The following is an 18510-nucleotide window of genomic DNA, read 5'->3' on the forward strand; positions in this document are numbered from 1 at the left end:
CTGAGACAAAGGCTCTATGGACTCAAGTCCTTAAGAAAAAGTATTGCAATCCTCGTAAGCTAAGTTCTAGCAACAGTGAAAAACTCCCCTGGTCCTGGGTTTGGACAGCCGTAAAGAAGGGGAAGGATGTTTTCCAAAGAGGTGCTATGTGGACTGTTGGAAGAGAAAGTAATCTTAGCTTCTGGTTTGACAGATGGTCAGATTAGGGACCCCTTCGAAGGGTAATGCAGGGTCCCCTAACTAGAGAGGAACACTAGTTAGAAGTTCAAGAAGTAGTGTCGAAAGGTGGTTGGAAGTGGGATGCTATATCCATGGTTCTGCCTCAAGATGTTGTTTTGGGTGTCCAAGCAACTCCTGTTGCCATTGCCGTGAGAAGCAAGGATAAGCTTGCGTGGGCAAGGACTCTTAATGGATTATTCAGCATACATAGTGCTTATGCACTAGCCGTGGGGCTTGAAAACTCTCCAATCTTCAAAGGGCAGTGGATTTGGAAGACTATCATACTTCCAAAAATCCAATTATTTTTGTGGAAATGCTATCATTATCGTATTGGAGTTAAATCCTGTTTATATGCTAGAGGGATGGGCACAGACACCTATTGTCCACTATGCCAGCAAGTTATTGAAACTATCATCCATGCCCTCCGTGACTGCACAGTTGTTAAACCAATTTGGCATCAATTAAATGCAGAGGCATTGGATTCATCTTTCTTCAGGAGTGAGCTACTGGAGTGGCTGGAAAAAAATGGCAGGGACGCCATCCCCCAAAGTCCTATTCCTTGGAGATACACCTTCCTTTTTGCCATATGGGTAATTTGGCTGAAGCGTAATCACAGTGCAGTGGTGGAGATTAGACATAGAACTCTAGAGTTTTACCTATATGGCTTAGGTCCAAGAAATTCACCCAGACTGATTGAGAAGCACATAAGGTGAGAGAGGCCGATTCAAGGTTGGATGAAGTTGAACACCGACGGTTTTTCATTAGGAAATTCTAGGATTGCAGGGGGCGGTGGTGTTGTTCGAGATGAGTATGGAAATTGGATTGTTGGTTTCTTGAGGAAAATTGGGAGAATTACCAGTTATGTAGCAAAGCTGTGGGCTCTTCGGGATGGGCTCAATTTATGCTTAGCAAAAAATTTTCTTGTTGTGGAAGTAGAGTTAGATGCTAAGTGTATTATTGATGCTCTATCAAGCCCCACCCATTCTAATGTGAACCAATCTGCCATGTTGGATGATTGCAGGCAATTAAGCACCAGGTTCAAACATATTCGCTTTAATCATTGCTATCAAGAAGCAAATCGATGCACAAACGACCTGGCCAGGAAGGGTGCTGCCCAAAGTGATGATTTTATTCTGTTTAAAAGTCCACCTGTGGACTTGGAGACTAGTTTAATTTTGATTTGAATGGTCTATATTCTATGAGACGTTGCTCTATAACCTTGATTTCCTAGTTTTAACGAATTTTTCCATTTCTACCCAATATATATATATATATTGAGTGGAGTTGTAGCAATAGGCTATAAGCAATTAAGTTTGTTGCTAAACTTGGTTGATTGGATCTTAAATTACTCAACTGTCAAATTATTATTATTTTTTTTGTTTTATTAATTTAAACTTTTCCAACAAGAATTATGCTCATTTTATATCAAATAGTAATAAACTTCCATTCTTTGTCTAAGTCTCACCGTCCAAAATATCCCAATCCTTTCTCAGTTTTGTCTTGTTATAACATTTTGGGTAAGACTAACATTTTCTATTGTCAATAATAGTTGGGTTTGACGAAAGTTGTGGATAAAATTTTAGATTTTATCCGGACCTAGATCTAGAGGATCTTTGGATCCACACTAAAATCTCTCTCGGGATGACTTCTTATGCTTTTCTTTTTATACGTTTAGAAGCACTGACAACTTTCACTCATTATACTATACGGGTTGAGTTTGGTTCAGACTTTTTGAAATTAAGCTTTCTAAAAAATTGGGATTTTTAAAAAGTGCGTATAAAATTGACTTTTAAAAAAAGTTAAATATTTGGTAAAAGTTACCAAAAAGTACTTTTTTAAAAAGTTAAATGTTTGACTAGTACTTATAAAAATAATAGTTTGAGTGATAAATTATCTCATACTTAGTATAAATTTCTTCTTTATAATAATAATAATTACTTTATGTTAATAATAAATGACACTCTTAATAAAAGATTTTGTAAAAAAGTATTTGGTTTTAGTATTTCTTTTTTCAAAAAATTTACAACATTTTCACAATAATTTTTCACAATATTGTGAATTAGCGTTACTCAAATATATTCTACGATCTTTTAATATATTTATTGGCATGTTGCATGCACACCCAGCCCAACCCAACTCAACCCAACCCATTTCCCTTTTCTTTTTCTTTTTCTTTTTATTCCTTCCGATTTTACTCAGTCACAAGAGCCAACCCTATACCTTTTGTCTTCTTTCTTTTTCTCCTTTCTCTACTTTCCTCCACACATTTAGCCACACAGCCTATACCCACGCAATTCTTCACCTTGATCTTCTTTATTCTTTTTTTTTCTCTAAATTCAACCACTCACGAATGGGAAGATTCAGATCGGGAAGATTCACCTAAGGTAATTTCTCTTAATTCCACCAAAAATCTTCAATGCCTCTCTCTCTTCGTAACCCCAAAACCAAATGGGAATTGAAGTCAGATTGATGCATTAGAACTCCTCCTTGTTACTCAACCTCAGTCATGTCGAAAGATTCAAATCAGGTTGTTGAGAGTGAGATTGGCAGTAGAGGTTTTGGCATATTGTAGCTATTATTTTCTGTGTTTTTCTTTTCGGTTTTCAATGTATGTTGTGGTTAGTGAGATGAGAGTAATTTGGGTCATTCATTGCATTTCCAACGGCAATATTGATTTAAAGCGTTTTTGCATTTGTAAAAGCTCCTCAAACCTGTCCGCACGTTTTGGCTCAATTCTTTACATTTCAAAACACAACTTTTTTGAGAAAGCAAGTTTTGAAACATTATCAAACGTCTGATTTATTTTTTTGTCTCAAAAAGCACTTTTTGCTGTTTGAAAGTGAAAACAAACGGGCACATATACAGTTTAGCGTATTACCCACGAGTTCATGATGAAAGTACCATATAAAAATGGGCCTACGAAATGACCATGATCAGGTTTTGGGAAAAAAAGATCATTTCTAAACTTATATTTGTTAAATTTTAAATCCAAAATCCATTATTAATTATGTATTTCATTATAAATCCATCTTATTTATATATTTAAAAAAAAAAAAAAAAAAACTCAGAATGATATTAGACATATTCATTTATGTAGGTGCCCAATTTGTTACGATCCCAAGACAGTGCTGGGCTCGTACGAAAAGAGGCCCTCACAATATCATTTGTAGAGAGTGGGCTTCAAAGGTATGACCTTGGGCATAGATGAGCTGTTTAGTAGTAATTCCTACGGGAAATACTGCATGGGCGGGCTCAGTTTCCCTAGCTAAACCCTTTTTCTTTTTTTTAGCCAGAGTTCTCCCCCAGAGCTTTATTTTCTTCTCCTTTTATACTGGTGTTCCATCCCCTTTTTTGCGTCCACGTGTTGATTTTACTTTTGGAGTGCAGGCCTGTCCAGTCAACCCATACCTAGAGTGGTTAGGAGTTGTTAGAAAAGCGCATGGTCATGGGTATGGGTTTGAGTACGGGCTTGTCAGACGCCGAATCCCGCGTTACTGTGTTGGCGGCTTTTTCCCTTACCCTGCCCCTACACTCAGTTTGCTCCTTTCGTTGGGCATTTAGTGAAGTGCCGAGCAGGAGGTCGTCCTCGGCAATGGCTCTCCTCGGCTTGGGCCGCGGACTCTAAGATAAACTGGGCCTGAGCCAGAGCCACACTTTCTTTGGCCTCACAATAGCCCCTCAAAAGCCTGCTGCCCGACTTTTAGTTGGGGAGGAGGGTTTTGATAATTATAGCCTGCTCTGATTCTACACTCTGTTAATATTTGCATTTTTCCACCTACACGGGAGACGTGTCAAATTAAGAGGCATTCATTTACCCACTCACGCGGGGTCCTTTGACATCCCTACACTCAAGGTGCGCCTTCACGAGGATCTTCAGATCCTACGGTCATGAATGGCGTTGGAACTTGAGCCAACTGCTCCTTGTCTATAGCATTCTTTGGAACCCTGCGTAAATTAAATATCTTCTCCTTTCCCTTTAAATAGGTAGGACAGGAGGTTATTCCTCTTACATTCAACCCCTTCAGTTTTCTTTACAACCGCAACCCTTCAGCCATAATCACAGTCTCAATATTTAGTGCTTTCCACCCTTAGTGTAATATGCCTAAGGCACGTATAGGGGTGAAGGAACTGCACCCGCCACAGAGGCACCGGATCTCTCCGAAACTCAAGGTGGTGTGGTCTGGACAAGGCGGACACAGACTCAAGATGATCTTCCATCTTGGTAAGGCGAGGATGGTTTTTCTACCTCTTTTAGCCAAAATCCGAAGCAGGTACTGGTCGCGTCAGACTCTTGACGCATCAGAAGTAAGGTTTTCCGCCATCAGCACCGTCTGCTTTATCACAGACGTGGTTATACGGAGGCTCCTCCACCTCCAGCTCTCTGCACCGTTTCTTCAAATGGTGTTAGCCTGAGGTCAGGTTCCCTGCACCTTTTCTTCAACGGTGCAGGCCCCAAGTTGGGCTCTTTGGCTGCCTGAGTCATGGGCATGTAAAAGTGTTGAGGAATGGTTTCCTTAAACAGCATCTTGGAACAGCAGCCAATCTCTCCTCTGCATTTTTTCTTCGGCTTTATCTTCATTCTATTGTATCTTTTCTTTTCACTTGTGTAGTTAGCTTTAGTACAAGCTTATTCCAGTTTTTCATTGTACACTGTACTATTTCTTTGTCTTAATAAAAGATGAGTTTATTTCTTTCAAAATATTTTTCCTTTCGGCAGCAATTACTTTGTGAATGAATATTAAATATACGCTTGCCTTTGATGATACTTGGAGCAGAAAAATGCCTTAAAACAAACTCCTACTAGTTTAAACTTACTGACATTATCAAGTATAACAATGGTAATCCTCAATAAATTAAACTCTTGGAACTAACCGGGATAACGACTGAGCGTTGTGCGATGCGTGCTAGACAAATGTCCGAGAACAATAAACTCTAAATAATTCATCCGAGAGGGTAGCCGAACAGTGAGGGACCTCAATTGTGTTTTTGGTAGCATATTGCTCTATATTGCATCAATCCCTTTGGTACTGAGGGTCCGAGGGTAGACTGGGGAATCCATCCAGTGTAGAGATTAACCCAACTGTTAATGGGGAGTTTTCCTCGGACACATTCTAAGGCCCATGTAACGTAGTTTTTCTTTTAAGTACTTGGTTTCCCCATAGGCTTGAGTCCGAGGACCATGCAAGGCCTTGGTTCTGTCCAAAACTTGTACTTTTGCTTCTAAGTAGTTGGTTTCCCCAGAGGCTTGAGTCCGAGAACCATACAAGGCCTTGGTTCTGTCCAAAACTTGTATTTTTTCTTTTAAGTAGTTGGTTTCCCCAGAGGCTTGGGTCCGAGGACCATGCAAGGCCTTGGTTCTGTCCAAAACTTGTATTTTTTCTTTTAAGTAGTTGGTTTCCCCAGAGGCTTGGGTCCGAGGACCATGCAAGGCCTTGGTTCTGTCCAAAACGTGTACTTTTTCTTTTAAGTAGTTGGTTTCCCCAGAGGCTTGGGTCCGAGGACCATACAAGGCCTTGGTTCTGTCCAAAACTTGTACTTTTTCTTTTAAGTAGTTGGTTTCCCTAGAGGCTTGGGTACGAGGACCATGCAAGGCCTTGGTTCTGTCCAAAACTTGTACTTTTTCTTTTAAGTAGTTGGTTTCCCCAGAGGCTTGGGTCCGAGGACCATGCAAGGCCTTGGTTCTGTCCAAAACTTGTACTTTTTCTTTTAAGTAGTTGGTTTCCCCAGAGGCTTGGGTCCGAGGACCATGCAAGGCCTTGGTTCTGTCCAAAACTTGTACTTTTTCTTTTAAGTAGTTGGTTTCCCCAGAGGCTTGAGTCCGAGGACCATGCAAGGCCTTGGTTCTGTCCAAAACTTGTACTTTTTCTTTTAAGTAGTTGGTTTCCCCAGAGGCTTGAGTCCGAGGACCATGCAAGGCCTTGGTTCTGTCCAAAACTTGTACTTTTTCTTTTAAGTAGTTGGTTTCCCCAGAGGCTTGAGTCCGAGGACCATGCAAGGCCTTGGTTCTGTCCAAAACTTGTACTTTTTCTTTTAAGTAGTTGGTTTCCCCAGAGGCTTGAGTCCGAGGACCATGCAAGGCCTTGGTTCTGTCCAAAACTTGTAGTTTTCTTTTAAGTAGTTGGTTTCCCCAGAGGCTTGAGTCCGAGGACCATACAAGGCCTTGGTTCTGTCCAAAACTTGTACTTTTTCTTTTAAGTAGTTGGTTTCCCCAGAGGCTTGAGTCCGAGGACCATGCAAGGCCTTGGTTCTGTCCAAAACTTGTACTTTTTCTTTTAAGTAGTTGGTTTCCCCAGAGGCTTGAGTCCGAGGACCATGCAAGGCCTTGGTTCTGTCCAAACTTGTACTTTTTCTTTTAAGTAGTTGGTTTCCCAGAGCTTGAGTCCCATGCAAGGCCTTGGTGTCTGTCCAAAACTTGTACTTTTTCTTTTAAGTAGTTGGTTTCCCCAGAGGCTTGAGTCCGAGGACCATGCAAGGCCTTGGTTCTGTCCAAAACTTGTACTTTTTCTTTTAAGTAGTTGGTTTCCCCAGAGACTTGGGTCCGAGGACCATGCAAGGCCTTGGTTCTGTCCAAAACTTGTACTTTTTCTTTTAAGTAGTTGGTTTCCCCAGAGGCTTGAGTCCGAGGATCATGCAAGGCCTTAGTTCTGCCCAAAACTTATATTTTGTTTTTCTCATCTATAGGGCTTTGGCTTTAAGGGAATGAAATCTTCGGCCGAGCCCCTTGAACCGTCTACGTGGCTGACGCTATAAGTGTAGCCCCTAGTCAAGAATCATAGCCCCTATCGAGGCTTTACGGTGGATCACTGTAAGCGGCTGGTAGAAACGACAAGGGTACTTTCTCAAACCATCATCTATGCCAAGACACAAACCTCCCCACAGACGGCGCCAATTGTAGGTGCCCAATTTGTTACGATCCCAAGACAGTGCTGGGCTCGTACGAAAAGAGGCCCTCACAATATCATTTGTAGAGAGTGGGCTTCAAAGGTATGACCTTGGACATAGATGAGCTGTTTAGTAGTAATTCCTACGGGAAATACTGCATGGGCGGGCTCGGTTTCCCTAGCTAAACCCCTTTTCTTTTTTTTAGCCAGAGTTCTCCCCCAGAGCTTTATTTTCTTCTCCTTTTATACTGGTGTTCCATCCCCTTTTTTGCGTCCACGTGTTGATTTTACTTTTGGAGTGCAGGCCTGTCCAGTCGACCCATACCTAGAGTGGTTGGGAGTTGTTAGAAAAGCGCATGGTCATGGGTATGGGTTTGAGTACGGGCTTGTCAAACGCCGAATCCCGCGTTACTGTGTTGGCGGCTTTTTCCCTTACCCTGCCCCTACACTCAGTTTGCTCCTTTCGTTGGGCATTTAGTGAAGTGCCGAGCAGGAGGTCGTCCTCGGCAATGGCTCTCCTCGGCTTGGGCCGTGGACCCTAAGATAAACTGGGCCTGGGCCAGAGCCACACTTTCTTTGGCCCCACAATTTATTATTACCATGAATTAAGTTCAACAAACCACCGAGGACAGGATAACCTAAATTTAAAATCATAAAAACTTATTAAACCAATATAAATGATACCCTATATAGTAAGCTTCTTCTTTTTTTCTTTTTCTTTTTTGCTTTGTAAGAGAAGTTTAGATAAAGATAAAAATATAGTATAATTTTAAACAAATTTGCTAATAAGTGAAACTCAAGTTTTATGTCTACTTAGTTTACTTTTGGAATATAAACCTTTGTTTTCTTGCAAATAAAATTAATAAGTACGATATCTTAATAATTGATTAATTGCATTATCGAGTAGGTCTCGGATCTCTGATGGTGTATTTATTTGCCATCATCTTTTTCCTTTAATTTTTTAGCTTAATAATTAATTTGCTTATATAAAATTTTTTAAAGTCTCAAATTTTTAAGAATATACTGTAACTAACTTTAGTAAATAAACAATCTAAGATCAGCAAAAAGTTGCATCTAAGCCCACACTAAACCTAAATCATTCCCATTTTATTACCTGTTAAAAAAAATTTAAAAAAATAAAAAATTTAATCTCATGCTATCAAGGGCGCAAACATGACATCATATGTTACAAATAATGCATATTAGTTTCCCAATCCGAGGAGATATCAATACCAATCATTCATATTTAAAATGTTATAAATTCAAACAAACATGATTATTAAGAAGATATGAAAAACAGATATTAGGTGAGGAAGTCAATTATACATAGGACTTCTTTTCCATTTGTAAATGGTTTAGGTAAGAATAGTACTGCAACTTTATTAAAATAAGGAGAAATTTAATATTTTCTAAGAGAATTTTCAATAGGTTCTTCAAATTTTTGTATTGTTTGGAGAGTGAACGGTTATATTTATTTTTTTTACTTAATTTTTCAAATACACTTTCTAACAAACTCTCTATCTTTTCTCTATCTCATTTAAATATTATTTCTTCATTCATTTTTTTAATATCTATTTATTCTTTTTTTAATCTTCCTTTATTTATTCCCAACTATATTTTCTAACTCTCAATGGATAAAAATTTTAAAATTGTGGTTTTTTTTTTTTTTTTCAATAGATCTCTTGAAGCACTTGAGATAACAAAATATATAGTCATGAGTTGTTAGTTTTTATTTATTCATTATTATTCACTACTTTACCACAAACCTTTTTTTTTTAATTTTTTTTAAAATAAAAGAAAAATACTACTGTGAGGACCGGCCCAGAATAACTAGTTGGCTGGACCTTGGGCCCGTCCGAGGACAATCCTATCCGAAGAGACGCACGGCCCGTAAACCCCTGCCCAAGCCAACTGGGCAAAGAAAATACATCCGAGGAGTAATTCCTCCTCGGACATCCCAAAGACCAGATCAATTCTGCATCCCAGTCACTGTAGCCCTCGCTCTAAACACGTAAAAAGAAAGAAGGCTCAAAATATCCTAGAAAAGGCTGTCACCACCACATTAAATGCACCCCAACTACTCTCCTGGCCGTATTAATGAAGAGAAGACCCCCGAACAGTGTTAGCTTGATCACTGCAACTCACAAGGAACTGGTAAGGACGTCTGATGGGACAGGTGCTCAAGTGGGGGTTTGGATGATCAACAAGTGTAGGGCCCAGATGATAAAGGAGGGCCTGTATCATATGTAAGAGTCCCCCAGAAAGGGGGACGGAGGGGAGAGGGAAGGAGAGAGAGAGGAAAGAAAGAAGTCATTGTATGAAAGTTTGTCCATGAATGGAACTTTGACTAAGACTTACATGTTCGTGATTTACGTTTCTATATCCATTAAGGACATGCAACGAACCGTTTGAGCCAACTGAAGCCAAGTTCTTCATCCCATACTCTACAAATTTCATTGCGTGGGACTTCTTAGGCCAGGGCCTGATCATCCAGGATCGGGTTAACAAAAATCGTATCCCTACAATTGGTGAGAATGAGATGCTCCTCGGACTAAACCCGAGGAGTCAAACCTTCCAAACTACATCGATGTAAGGCTTATCTATACATGCCAAACCTACCTTCGTATGGGCTTCCATAAAAATCATGACTAAACCGCTGCCCAACGACCAAGGTCCAGCCTTTCCAAACCCATTCTCTACAAATCGTATTGTTCAGACCCTTTACATACAAGTCCAACGTCATCCTTGGGTCGTTAAAAATCGTGTCCCTACAACTACATTTACAATATTTTCATAACAAATCACATGTGGTAGGTTGTTATTGGTTCTAATTTGAATCACAACTTAAATTACTTTTTTACCTATTTATAACAACTAATAATAACTTACCATTTAAAATTTATTATAAAAATATTATATACTTAACATCCTCCAAAAATATCATAACTTTTTTGTAATTATCATTAACCCAATTTTCCACCACACCGTACACACCACTTTTTACATCCCATTGTTTCCACCACGCACACTCTATCACTACAAACCAATTCTCCACCACATACCAAAATTTAAAAAATAAAAATATACCGATCTCACGCTCAAAGTCAAAGACTCAAACAGAGAGGATTTCAGGAGAAAAAACAAAGAGAGAGGAAGACCAGGCGACGAAGATGGCGAGGAAGACGATCATGGAGATCGGGTGCCAGAGGAGGCTGAGGAAGAGGATGAGGAGCGTGATGAGCGAGTAGTTCATTTGCTGGCCATAATTGGCTTTAAAGAGCTTATTGGAGATACTCTAAGCCATAACGGACTCAATTTAGATTTGAATTTTCCTTTATTCAAAGTAACAAAAGTGTTTATGTGCTGGCCAGACTAATTCAAATAGACTACCAAACCAAACAGAGAGAGAAAATGGAAGATCCCTACTGGTTTAGCTTTGCTCTGATAATTATTTTCTCCATTTTTCTCAAGCTCTTCATAAAAAACAAGAAATCAGCAACAACAATCAAGAAGAACCTACCTCCAAGCCCACCATCTCTCCCTTTTATTGGTCACCTTCATCTTTTCAAACAACCAATCCAGCGATCTCTACAAACTCTTTCACAAAACTACGGCAACATCTTACTCCTCCGATGTGGTTCCCGTACAGTCCTCTTAGTCTCTTCCCCTTCTGGCGCCGAAGACTGTTTCACCACAAACGACGTCGTCTTCGCCAACCGTCCGCGCTCGCTTGCCAACGATCACTTCACCTACAACTACTCCGTTGTATCTGTAGCTCCCTATGGTGATCTTTGGCGCAACCTTCGCCGTATCTTGACGCTTGAGATACTCTCTTCCTCTCGTATCAACGCGTTTTCGAGTGTTAGACAAGAAGAGGTCAAGTTACTACGTAAAAAGCTCATGCAAAGTTGTGGGAAAGCCACGAGAAAGATTGATTTGAAGTCTAAGTTTGTGGAGCTTTCTTTCAATGCCATGACAATGATGATAGCTGGGAAGAGGTATTTTGGAGAGGATGTGGAAGATGAAGAGGAAGCAAAGAGAATTCGTGGTGTTATTAGGGAATTGGTGGATTTGTGTGCAGCAACAAATATGGGAGATTTTTTACCTTTTTTGCAGTGGATGGATTTGCTGCGTGTGGAGAAGAAGATGGTGGGGTTGATGAAAAAGATGGATAGGTTTTTGCAGGAACTGGTTGATGAAAATCGTGGAGCTGGAAGGGAGGCAGAGGTGAAGAAATTGATGATACATAACTTGTTGAAGTTGAGAGAAACAGAGCCAGAGTTTTACACGGACGAAATCATCAAGGGAATTATTATGGTAATTTACAAATCCTATTCTTCTTTGGTTTTTGAAGAATTGTATTGAAACAAATGATTAGTCATATACAGCCCTGTTACACTGGCTTTGGTTCAAATGATTTCTTTGAAAAAATCACAAATTAATACCTTGCTTACTCAAACAGAGCATGATATCTACATTCTTTTGAAATGTCAACACGTTACAGTAAGTTTGTATGGTTTATGTGTATTAGGTAGTGTAATGCTCGTTTCTCCAAAAAAAAAAATGGAGATGGTGTAATGCTCTTGTTTGTTATGTGGTAAATGAAGTCAATTGCATTTATTGACACCCTTGTTTGTTATGCGTTATAAAGTGGAATCATTGTATTTATTGTCACCTCTTTGTAACACTTATGTAGCTAAGCTTGTTAATAGTTTCAGCATTTTTATTTTTGAAAATACTACAAATTTCTTTTAGGAAGGAAAAATACTACAAAATGATGTGTTATAATATAAATTATTCTATATAAATCTTATAAAGTGACACATTACAAACAATAAAAAAGGAATTCAAATAGGACTTGAGCATACCTTTCTTACTCAGCATACTTTTGCAGGTGCTGCTAGTAGCAGGGATTGATACTTCATCAACTACCTTAGAATGGGCTATGTCACTATTGCTCAACCATCCAACTGCAATGGAAAGGGTCCGAGCTGAAATAGATGCTAATGTGGGACAAGGCCACCTTTTGGATGAACAAGACTTGCCAAAGCTACATTACCTACAAAATGTAATTAGTGAGACACTCCGTTTGTACCCACCTGTTCCTCTTCTTGTGCCACGTGAAGCATCTGAAGATTGTGTAGTAGGCAATTATGATGTGCCTCAAGGAGCAATGTTACTAGTCAATGCTTGGGCCATTCATAGAGACCCTAAGGTTTGGGTGAACCCAACAAAGTTTATGCCAGAGAGGTTTGAAGGGTGGAGTGGTGAGGGGTATAGCCTAATTCCATTTGGTGCTGGAAGGAGAGGATGTCCTGGGGTTGCATTAGCCAATCGGGTGATTGGATTGGCATTGGGGACTTTGATTCAATCATTTGAATGGGAAAGAATTGGTGAAGAGGAGGTTGACATGACTGAATATTTGGGCCTCACCATGCTCAAGGCCAAGCCTTTGGAGGCAATGTGCAAAGTAAGGGAACCAATGCCTCAGCATTCTCCGGTGGATGCCATCATCTAAAAGTCCCCAAATAAATCAACTGGACTCATGAAATCCTATGATTAAGAATATCCACACACCCAAAAAAAAAAAAAAAAAATCTATGACCACAGCTTAGATGTAGTTGATTGTATGTAGTGGTAGTGGAGAAAAAGTTATAAGTATGTGTAAAAGTGACAAAGTAGTCGCTCGCACTTAGTTGTTACAAAAATTGTGATACAAAAGTTGTGGTAGTAAAAAAATTCCATATGAAATTCTCTCAATGCAAATACTTCTTATATGTGTAAGTCCATTAATCAAAGACTGACACACTAGTTTTTAAGACAAAAATTGAATTTCTTATTGCCAATAGTATTTGTATATCAAGAACTGCAGTCAATATTTTCATAATACATGTAATTTCGAAATCATATTTTTTGGGGGCTATGTTGCTGCTAGTCCATAAAGGAACCTACTTAGGAGGGTGAGTTTTAGATTGTTAAGACTTAAGAGTGGGCTGGACTTTTCAGTCTATTTGATTTATTTAGCCCATAATAGACTATTAGTCTTTTTGAGAAACAATATAGACTACCAGTAAGCGTGTTCAAAGACTTGATACAAAGGACTCATTTGGATTGAGGGGGGGAAGGAAGTAGAGTAGAATTAGTTAAAAAAAAAAAAAAAGGATAATTTTGGGCAAATTCTTCTCCCATCCCTCTTCCTCAATCCAAACAAATCATTTAAGAGTTTCATTTCTTTCTTGCTTTAATTAGAAGGATAGGGCTCTATAACAATTCCAAAAACCTAAGTCTAATAAGTACTGTCTTTCCTATTATGCACTCCAAATTTCCGCTCTACATTACTTTTGTTTTCACTTAATTTCTTATTTTTAGTTTTCTAACTCCAAGGACTAGCTTAATCAATGTTCTTATGGACTTAAATGCAACCTGGGATGCATATGAGTCATTCAATTCAGTTTTTGCTTATTGTGACTCATTATCTATTATTGCCACCTACAAGGTATGGAGTGGAGTTTCCAGACTTAAAAACTTTTGTTTCTTTTTAATTCTGAACACGTGGAGGTCTGAAACAACTGGCTATTACTTTTTTTTCTTTTTTTTTTTCTTTTAACTCTTTCCTGTGACATCTTCTTTTTATGTTTATTTATTTGTCTGTGGGCTGTGACATATACAATGAATTCTTCTAAGTGATGGACCAGACTAACCATAAATTGGACCTCGGTTGCTTTTGAGATATGGGGAGAAAAGTCAGCTTATTTTTATTTCTTTACTATTTTTGAATTTCATTATAATTTTTGATATTATTCATATATTTTAGCTAACTTTTAGCTCTATCTACAATATTTTCAACAAATAAGTCCCCTTATCTTAATAAGTGGAGACACAGAGAGTAATGAGCTGCATGAAGCATGAGTATGCTAGTAAGGAACATTCTGGTGGAAATGGGCCCCAAGCCCATTCAGCCACACAACTATTAACAACACTTGTACTGTAATTAATGGGAGGGGGAAAAGAAGAGAAAATTATTAGGTACTCTCAGAGTATCATAAATGCGTACTCTTTTCTCTCACATGAATGGTGGGTCCTACGTGGGACCCACCATTCATGTGAGAGAAGGGAGTACGTATTTATGGTACTTCGGGAGTACACAATAATTTTCCAAAAAGAAGAACAAATGTCATCCACATTTTATTAGTAATTTAGACCCATTTGGTAATATTGTTCTAGTAATATTGTTTGTATTTTTTAGAAATACGTGTGAGTGGAAAAATGTGTGAAAATACGTATAATATTGTTTAAACACTGAAAAATGTTGTTTAAACAACGGTAACAAATGGGCCCTTTGTAGTATCTTAAATCTTAAAGTAGGTTTTGTTCATGTTGTTTTCGATGGGTTAAAAATGCCATCCACATTTTCAATTTTCCCTAGAAGAATCATTGCACATTTTTCTTTATAATTTTTTTTTTACCTAGTTTAATTTTGATGACCTTGAATTATTACATTATGTTTGAAACGAATGGAAAAGAGAGGAGAGTAAAGACAAAGGTATTTAAATATACTAAAATAAAATACTAATGTATACTTATGGCTCTTAAAATTTGAAATTGTTTGTATAAATTCATATTGAAAATATTATAAATTTAAACAAATATGATTATTATGAAGAAAAGAAAAACAAATAATGGTGAGAAAGTCAAATACATGACTTCTTTTTTTTTTGCTTGTAATTTGTTTAAGATGAGACTCAACTTGTTGCAAATAGTTTTAAAAATCAGAATGGACAAATAGCCGAAAAGATTACTGGTTCCTAATTTTCTGGTCTGATCAAAGTTTGATCAATGGTCAAACTGATGACGTTATAAATAATTTAATTTATAATTTTAAAAATATATAAAAGTAATTCATATTAAGTTTATAATTAAATTCATACTATTTCCTCTTTGGTCTGTCGACCTACCATCTCTTGTCTCACTCCCAAGTATCACCTACCCTCCTTTACATTCTTTTTTTTTGGTTAGGTAAGTGCGGGGATTGAACCCCGAGCAACAAGTTACTATAGGACTCGGATACCAACTCGCCTAGAGGGACGGTGCTTCCTTTACTTTCATCTATTCACATCCATCAGAGGTTCAAAATACTATCCTCTAATTCCAAATCCAAATTGCTTTTCCTCTGTCTTTTAAATCCTCACAGAATATATTCAGCTTCGACGCCTCTCTCTCTCTCTCTCTCTCTGCAACGCATGGTTCTTCCCCAATATTTACTTTTTCATTTTTTTGTTAGTTTTTTATTTGATTGTCAACCTTAAATTTATGTTTTTTCCAATACCCACTTCACCCACAAATGAAATTTTCTCCAGTTCTCATTTCCTCACAGATTTAAGGTTGTTGTGCTATTAATCATAGACTGGATAAGATGAGAGAGACTAAGAAGTGGTGCCATTTCAATCAACATTGCTGCGTTTTTGGTTTTTTAAGCAACCCACTCCATAACCAGTTGAACCATTCTGGTTCTCAGTTTTTGTGGTTGAAGTTCCGGTTAAACTAATCAAATTAGTATCTGGTTCCTGTTTAAACCGATTGAAGCTAGCATTCAGTTTTTAAAACCATCTTGCAACTAGTTTAGTTGTGGTAAACAAATCCAAAAAAAAATTTATACCACATAAAATGTTGTAACTTTTATGAAAACTATCTTACGAGTTAGACAATTACCTTAAAAGTAAAACTAAATTTAACTATTTATCATTTTCATATAGGCCAGAATTCTTTCTCCCATTCTCACTCGCAAATAATTTTTGAATACAAGTAGACAACCTAACTAAACATGTGAACAGAGAGAGAAAATGGAAGAAGATCCCTACTGGTTTAGCTTTGCTCTGATAATTATTTTCTCCATCCTTCTCAAGCTCCTCGTAAAAAACAATAAATCAGCAACTATAATCAAGAAAAACCTGCCTCCAAGCCCACCATCACTACCTCTTATTGGTCACCTTCATCTTTTCAAACAACCAATCCAGCGATCTCTACAAACTCTTTCACAAAACTACGGCAACATCTTACTTCTCCGATGTGGTTCCCGTACAGTCCTCTTAGTCTCTTCCCCTTCTGGCGCCGAAGACTGTTTCACCACAAACGACGTCGTCTTCGCCAACCGGCCGCGCTTGCTTGCTAGCGATCACTTCAACTACAACTCCACAGTTGCTGTAGCTCCCTATGGTGATCTTTGGCGCAACCTTCGCCGTATCATGACGCTTGAGATACTCTCTTCCTCTCGTATCAACGCGTTTTCTAGTGTTAGACAAGAAGAGGTCAAGCTACTACGTGAAAAACTCATCCAAAGTTTGTGGAGCATTCTTTCAATGTCATGACAATGATGATAGCTGGGAAGAGGTATTTTGGAGAGGACGTGGAAGATGAAGAGGAAGCAAAAAGAATTCGTGGTGTTATTAGGGAATCAGTGGATTTATGTGGAGCACCAAATATGGGAGATTTTTTGCCATTTTTGCAGTGGATGGATTTACTGGGTGTGGAGAGGAAGATGGTGGGGTTGATGAAAAAGATGGATAGGTTTTTGTAGGAACTGGTTGATGAAAATGGTGGAGCTGGAAGCGAGGTACAGGTGAAGAAATTGATGATACATAACTTGTTGAAGTTGAGAGAAACAGAGCCGGAGTATTACACCGACGAAATCATCAAGGGAATTATTATGGTAATTAACAAATCCTATTCTTATTTGGTTTTTGAAGAGCTTTTTTGAAACAAATGATTGGTCATATACAGCCCTCTTGGCTTTGGTTCAAATGAAATCTCTGAAAGAATCACAAATTAATACCTTCTTACTCAAACAGAGTATGATATCTACATTTTTTTGAAATGTCCACGCGTTCAGTGAAATGATGTGTTGTACCAGATATTAGGTAGTGTACAATAATGAGTGCTATTTGTTAAGTGAAATGAACTGCATTCATTGTCATGACACTTTTGTTATTAAACTTAGTAGTAGTTTTAGTATTTTCCTTTTTTTAAATACTACAAATTTCTTTTGGGGAGGAAAAATACTATAAAATGATGTGTTGTACAGATATTATTCTATTTAAATCTTATATTACAAATTATGAAAAAGTAATTCAAACCTTTATTTATTATATTATTGAACTGATATTTTACAATAAAATTGATATAAATTTTAGTATTTTTAAAAATATATATGAATTTTGTTTATTATGTAATTGATACACACTAATTACCTCTGCTACTACCTCAAATTGTAAGCTTTTGTGTGGCAAAATTGGTAGCAGTTATTAACTAGGGTCTTTAGGACTCAACTCCTTCGTAATTTTGTATATCTAGAGATGGTAGGACCTGATCGAGCATACCTCTTTTTACCTAGTTGACATTTGCATATTTATTTTTGTAGGTGCTGCTAGTAGCAGGGACTGATACTTCATCAACTACCTTAGAATGGGCTATGTCACTATTGCTCAACCATCCAACTGCAATGGAAAGGGTCAAAGCTGAGATAGATGCTAATGTGGGACAAGGACGCCTTTTGGATGAACAAGACTTGCCAAAGCTACATTATCTACAAAATGTAATTAGTGAGACACTTCGTTTGTACCCACCTGTTCCTCTTCTTGTGCCACATGAAGCATCTGAAGATTGTGTAGTAGGCAATTTTGATGTGCCTCAAGGGGCAATGTTATTGGTGAATGCTTGGGCCATTCATAGAGACCCTAAGGTTTGGGTGAATCCAACAAAGTTTATGCCAGAAAGGTTTGAAGGGTGGAATAGTGATGAGGGGTATAAGCTAATTCCATTTGGTGCTGGAAGGAGAGGATGTCCTGGGGCTGCATTGGCCAACCGAGTGATTGGATTGGCATTAGGGACTTTGATTCAATCATTTGAGTGGGAAAGGATTGGGGAAGAGGAGGTCGACATTACTGAATATTTGGGCCTCACCATGCCCAAGGTCAAGCCTTTGGAGGCAATGTGCAAAGTAAAGGAACCAATGCCTCAGCATTCTCCAATGGATGCCATTATCTAAAAGTCCCCCCAACTAAGTCAATTCGTCTCGTGAAATCCTATGACTAAGAATATTCACACCCAAAAAAAAAAATGTGACTACAACTTAGATGTAGTTGATTGTATGTAGTGGCAGTAGTCGAAAAAAAAGTTATGAGCCTATATAAAAGTGACAAGTAGTCACTCACATTTAGTTGTTGCAAAAATTGTGGCACAAAATTTGTGGTTCTAAAAAAATTCTATACAAAACTCTCTCTCTCTCTCTCTCTCTCTCTCTCAATGCAAATACTAGCTTTTTATCTGTGAAGTCCATTAATCAAAGACTGAACACACTAGTTTTTAAGACAAAAACTGAATTCCATGTTGCCAATGGTATTTGCATAGCAAGAAT

At 38.1% G+C, this 18510-nt stretch overlaps 1 protein-coding gene and 1 pseudogene across 2 annotated transcripts; both read left to right on the top strand.

The window, feature by feature from the left end:
• The first annotated feature begins 10180 nt into the window (after positions 1-10180).
• On the top strand, positions 10181-12868 carry LOC115974083 (cytochrome P450 81Q32-like). The gene is made up of 2 exons (XM_031094299.1): positions 10181-11417; positions 11995-12868. Exons 1-2 carry the CDS (start codon positions 10512-10514, stop codon positions 12616-12618), a joined length of 1530 nt encoding a protein of 509 aa, XP_030950159.1. The 5' UTR covers positions 10181-10511; the 3' UTR covers positions 12619-12868.
• A 3021-nt stretch (positions 12869-15889) lies between these two features.
• On the top strand, positions 15890-18198 carry LOC115978205 (annotated as a pseudogene). Its single transcript, XR_004088663.1, has 2 exons — positions 15890-16806; positions 17515-18198. The product of XR_004088663.1 is annotated as a cytochrome P450 81Q32-like (transcript).
• The last annotated feature ends 312 nt before the right edge of the window (positions 18199-18510 follow it).

Source organism: Quercus lobata, chromosome 2 (genome assembly GCF_001633185.2).
Source record: "Quercus lobata isolate SW786 chromosome 2, ValleyOak3.0 Primary Assembly, whole genome shotgun sequence".
Taxonomy (NCBI): domain Eukaryota; kingdom Viridiplantae; phylum Streptophyta; class Magnoliopsida; order Fagales; family Fagaceae; genus Quercus; species Quercus lobata.

Bases quoted from the DNA above. Each gene is read 5' to 3' on its own strand.
- LOC115974083 (XM_031094299.1), top strand. From the start codon at position 10,512: ATGGAAGATCCCTACTGGTTTAGCTTTGCTCTGATAATTATTTTCTCC. The intron at 11,418-11,994 runs GTAATTTACAAA...ATACTTTTGCAG, and splicing joins TCATCAAGGGAATTATTATG to GTGCTGCTAGTAGCAGGGAT.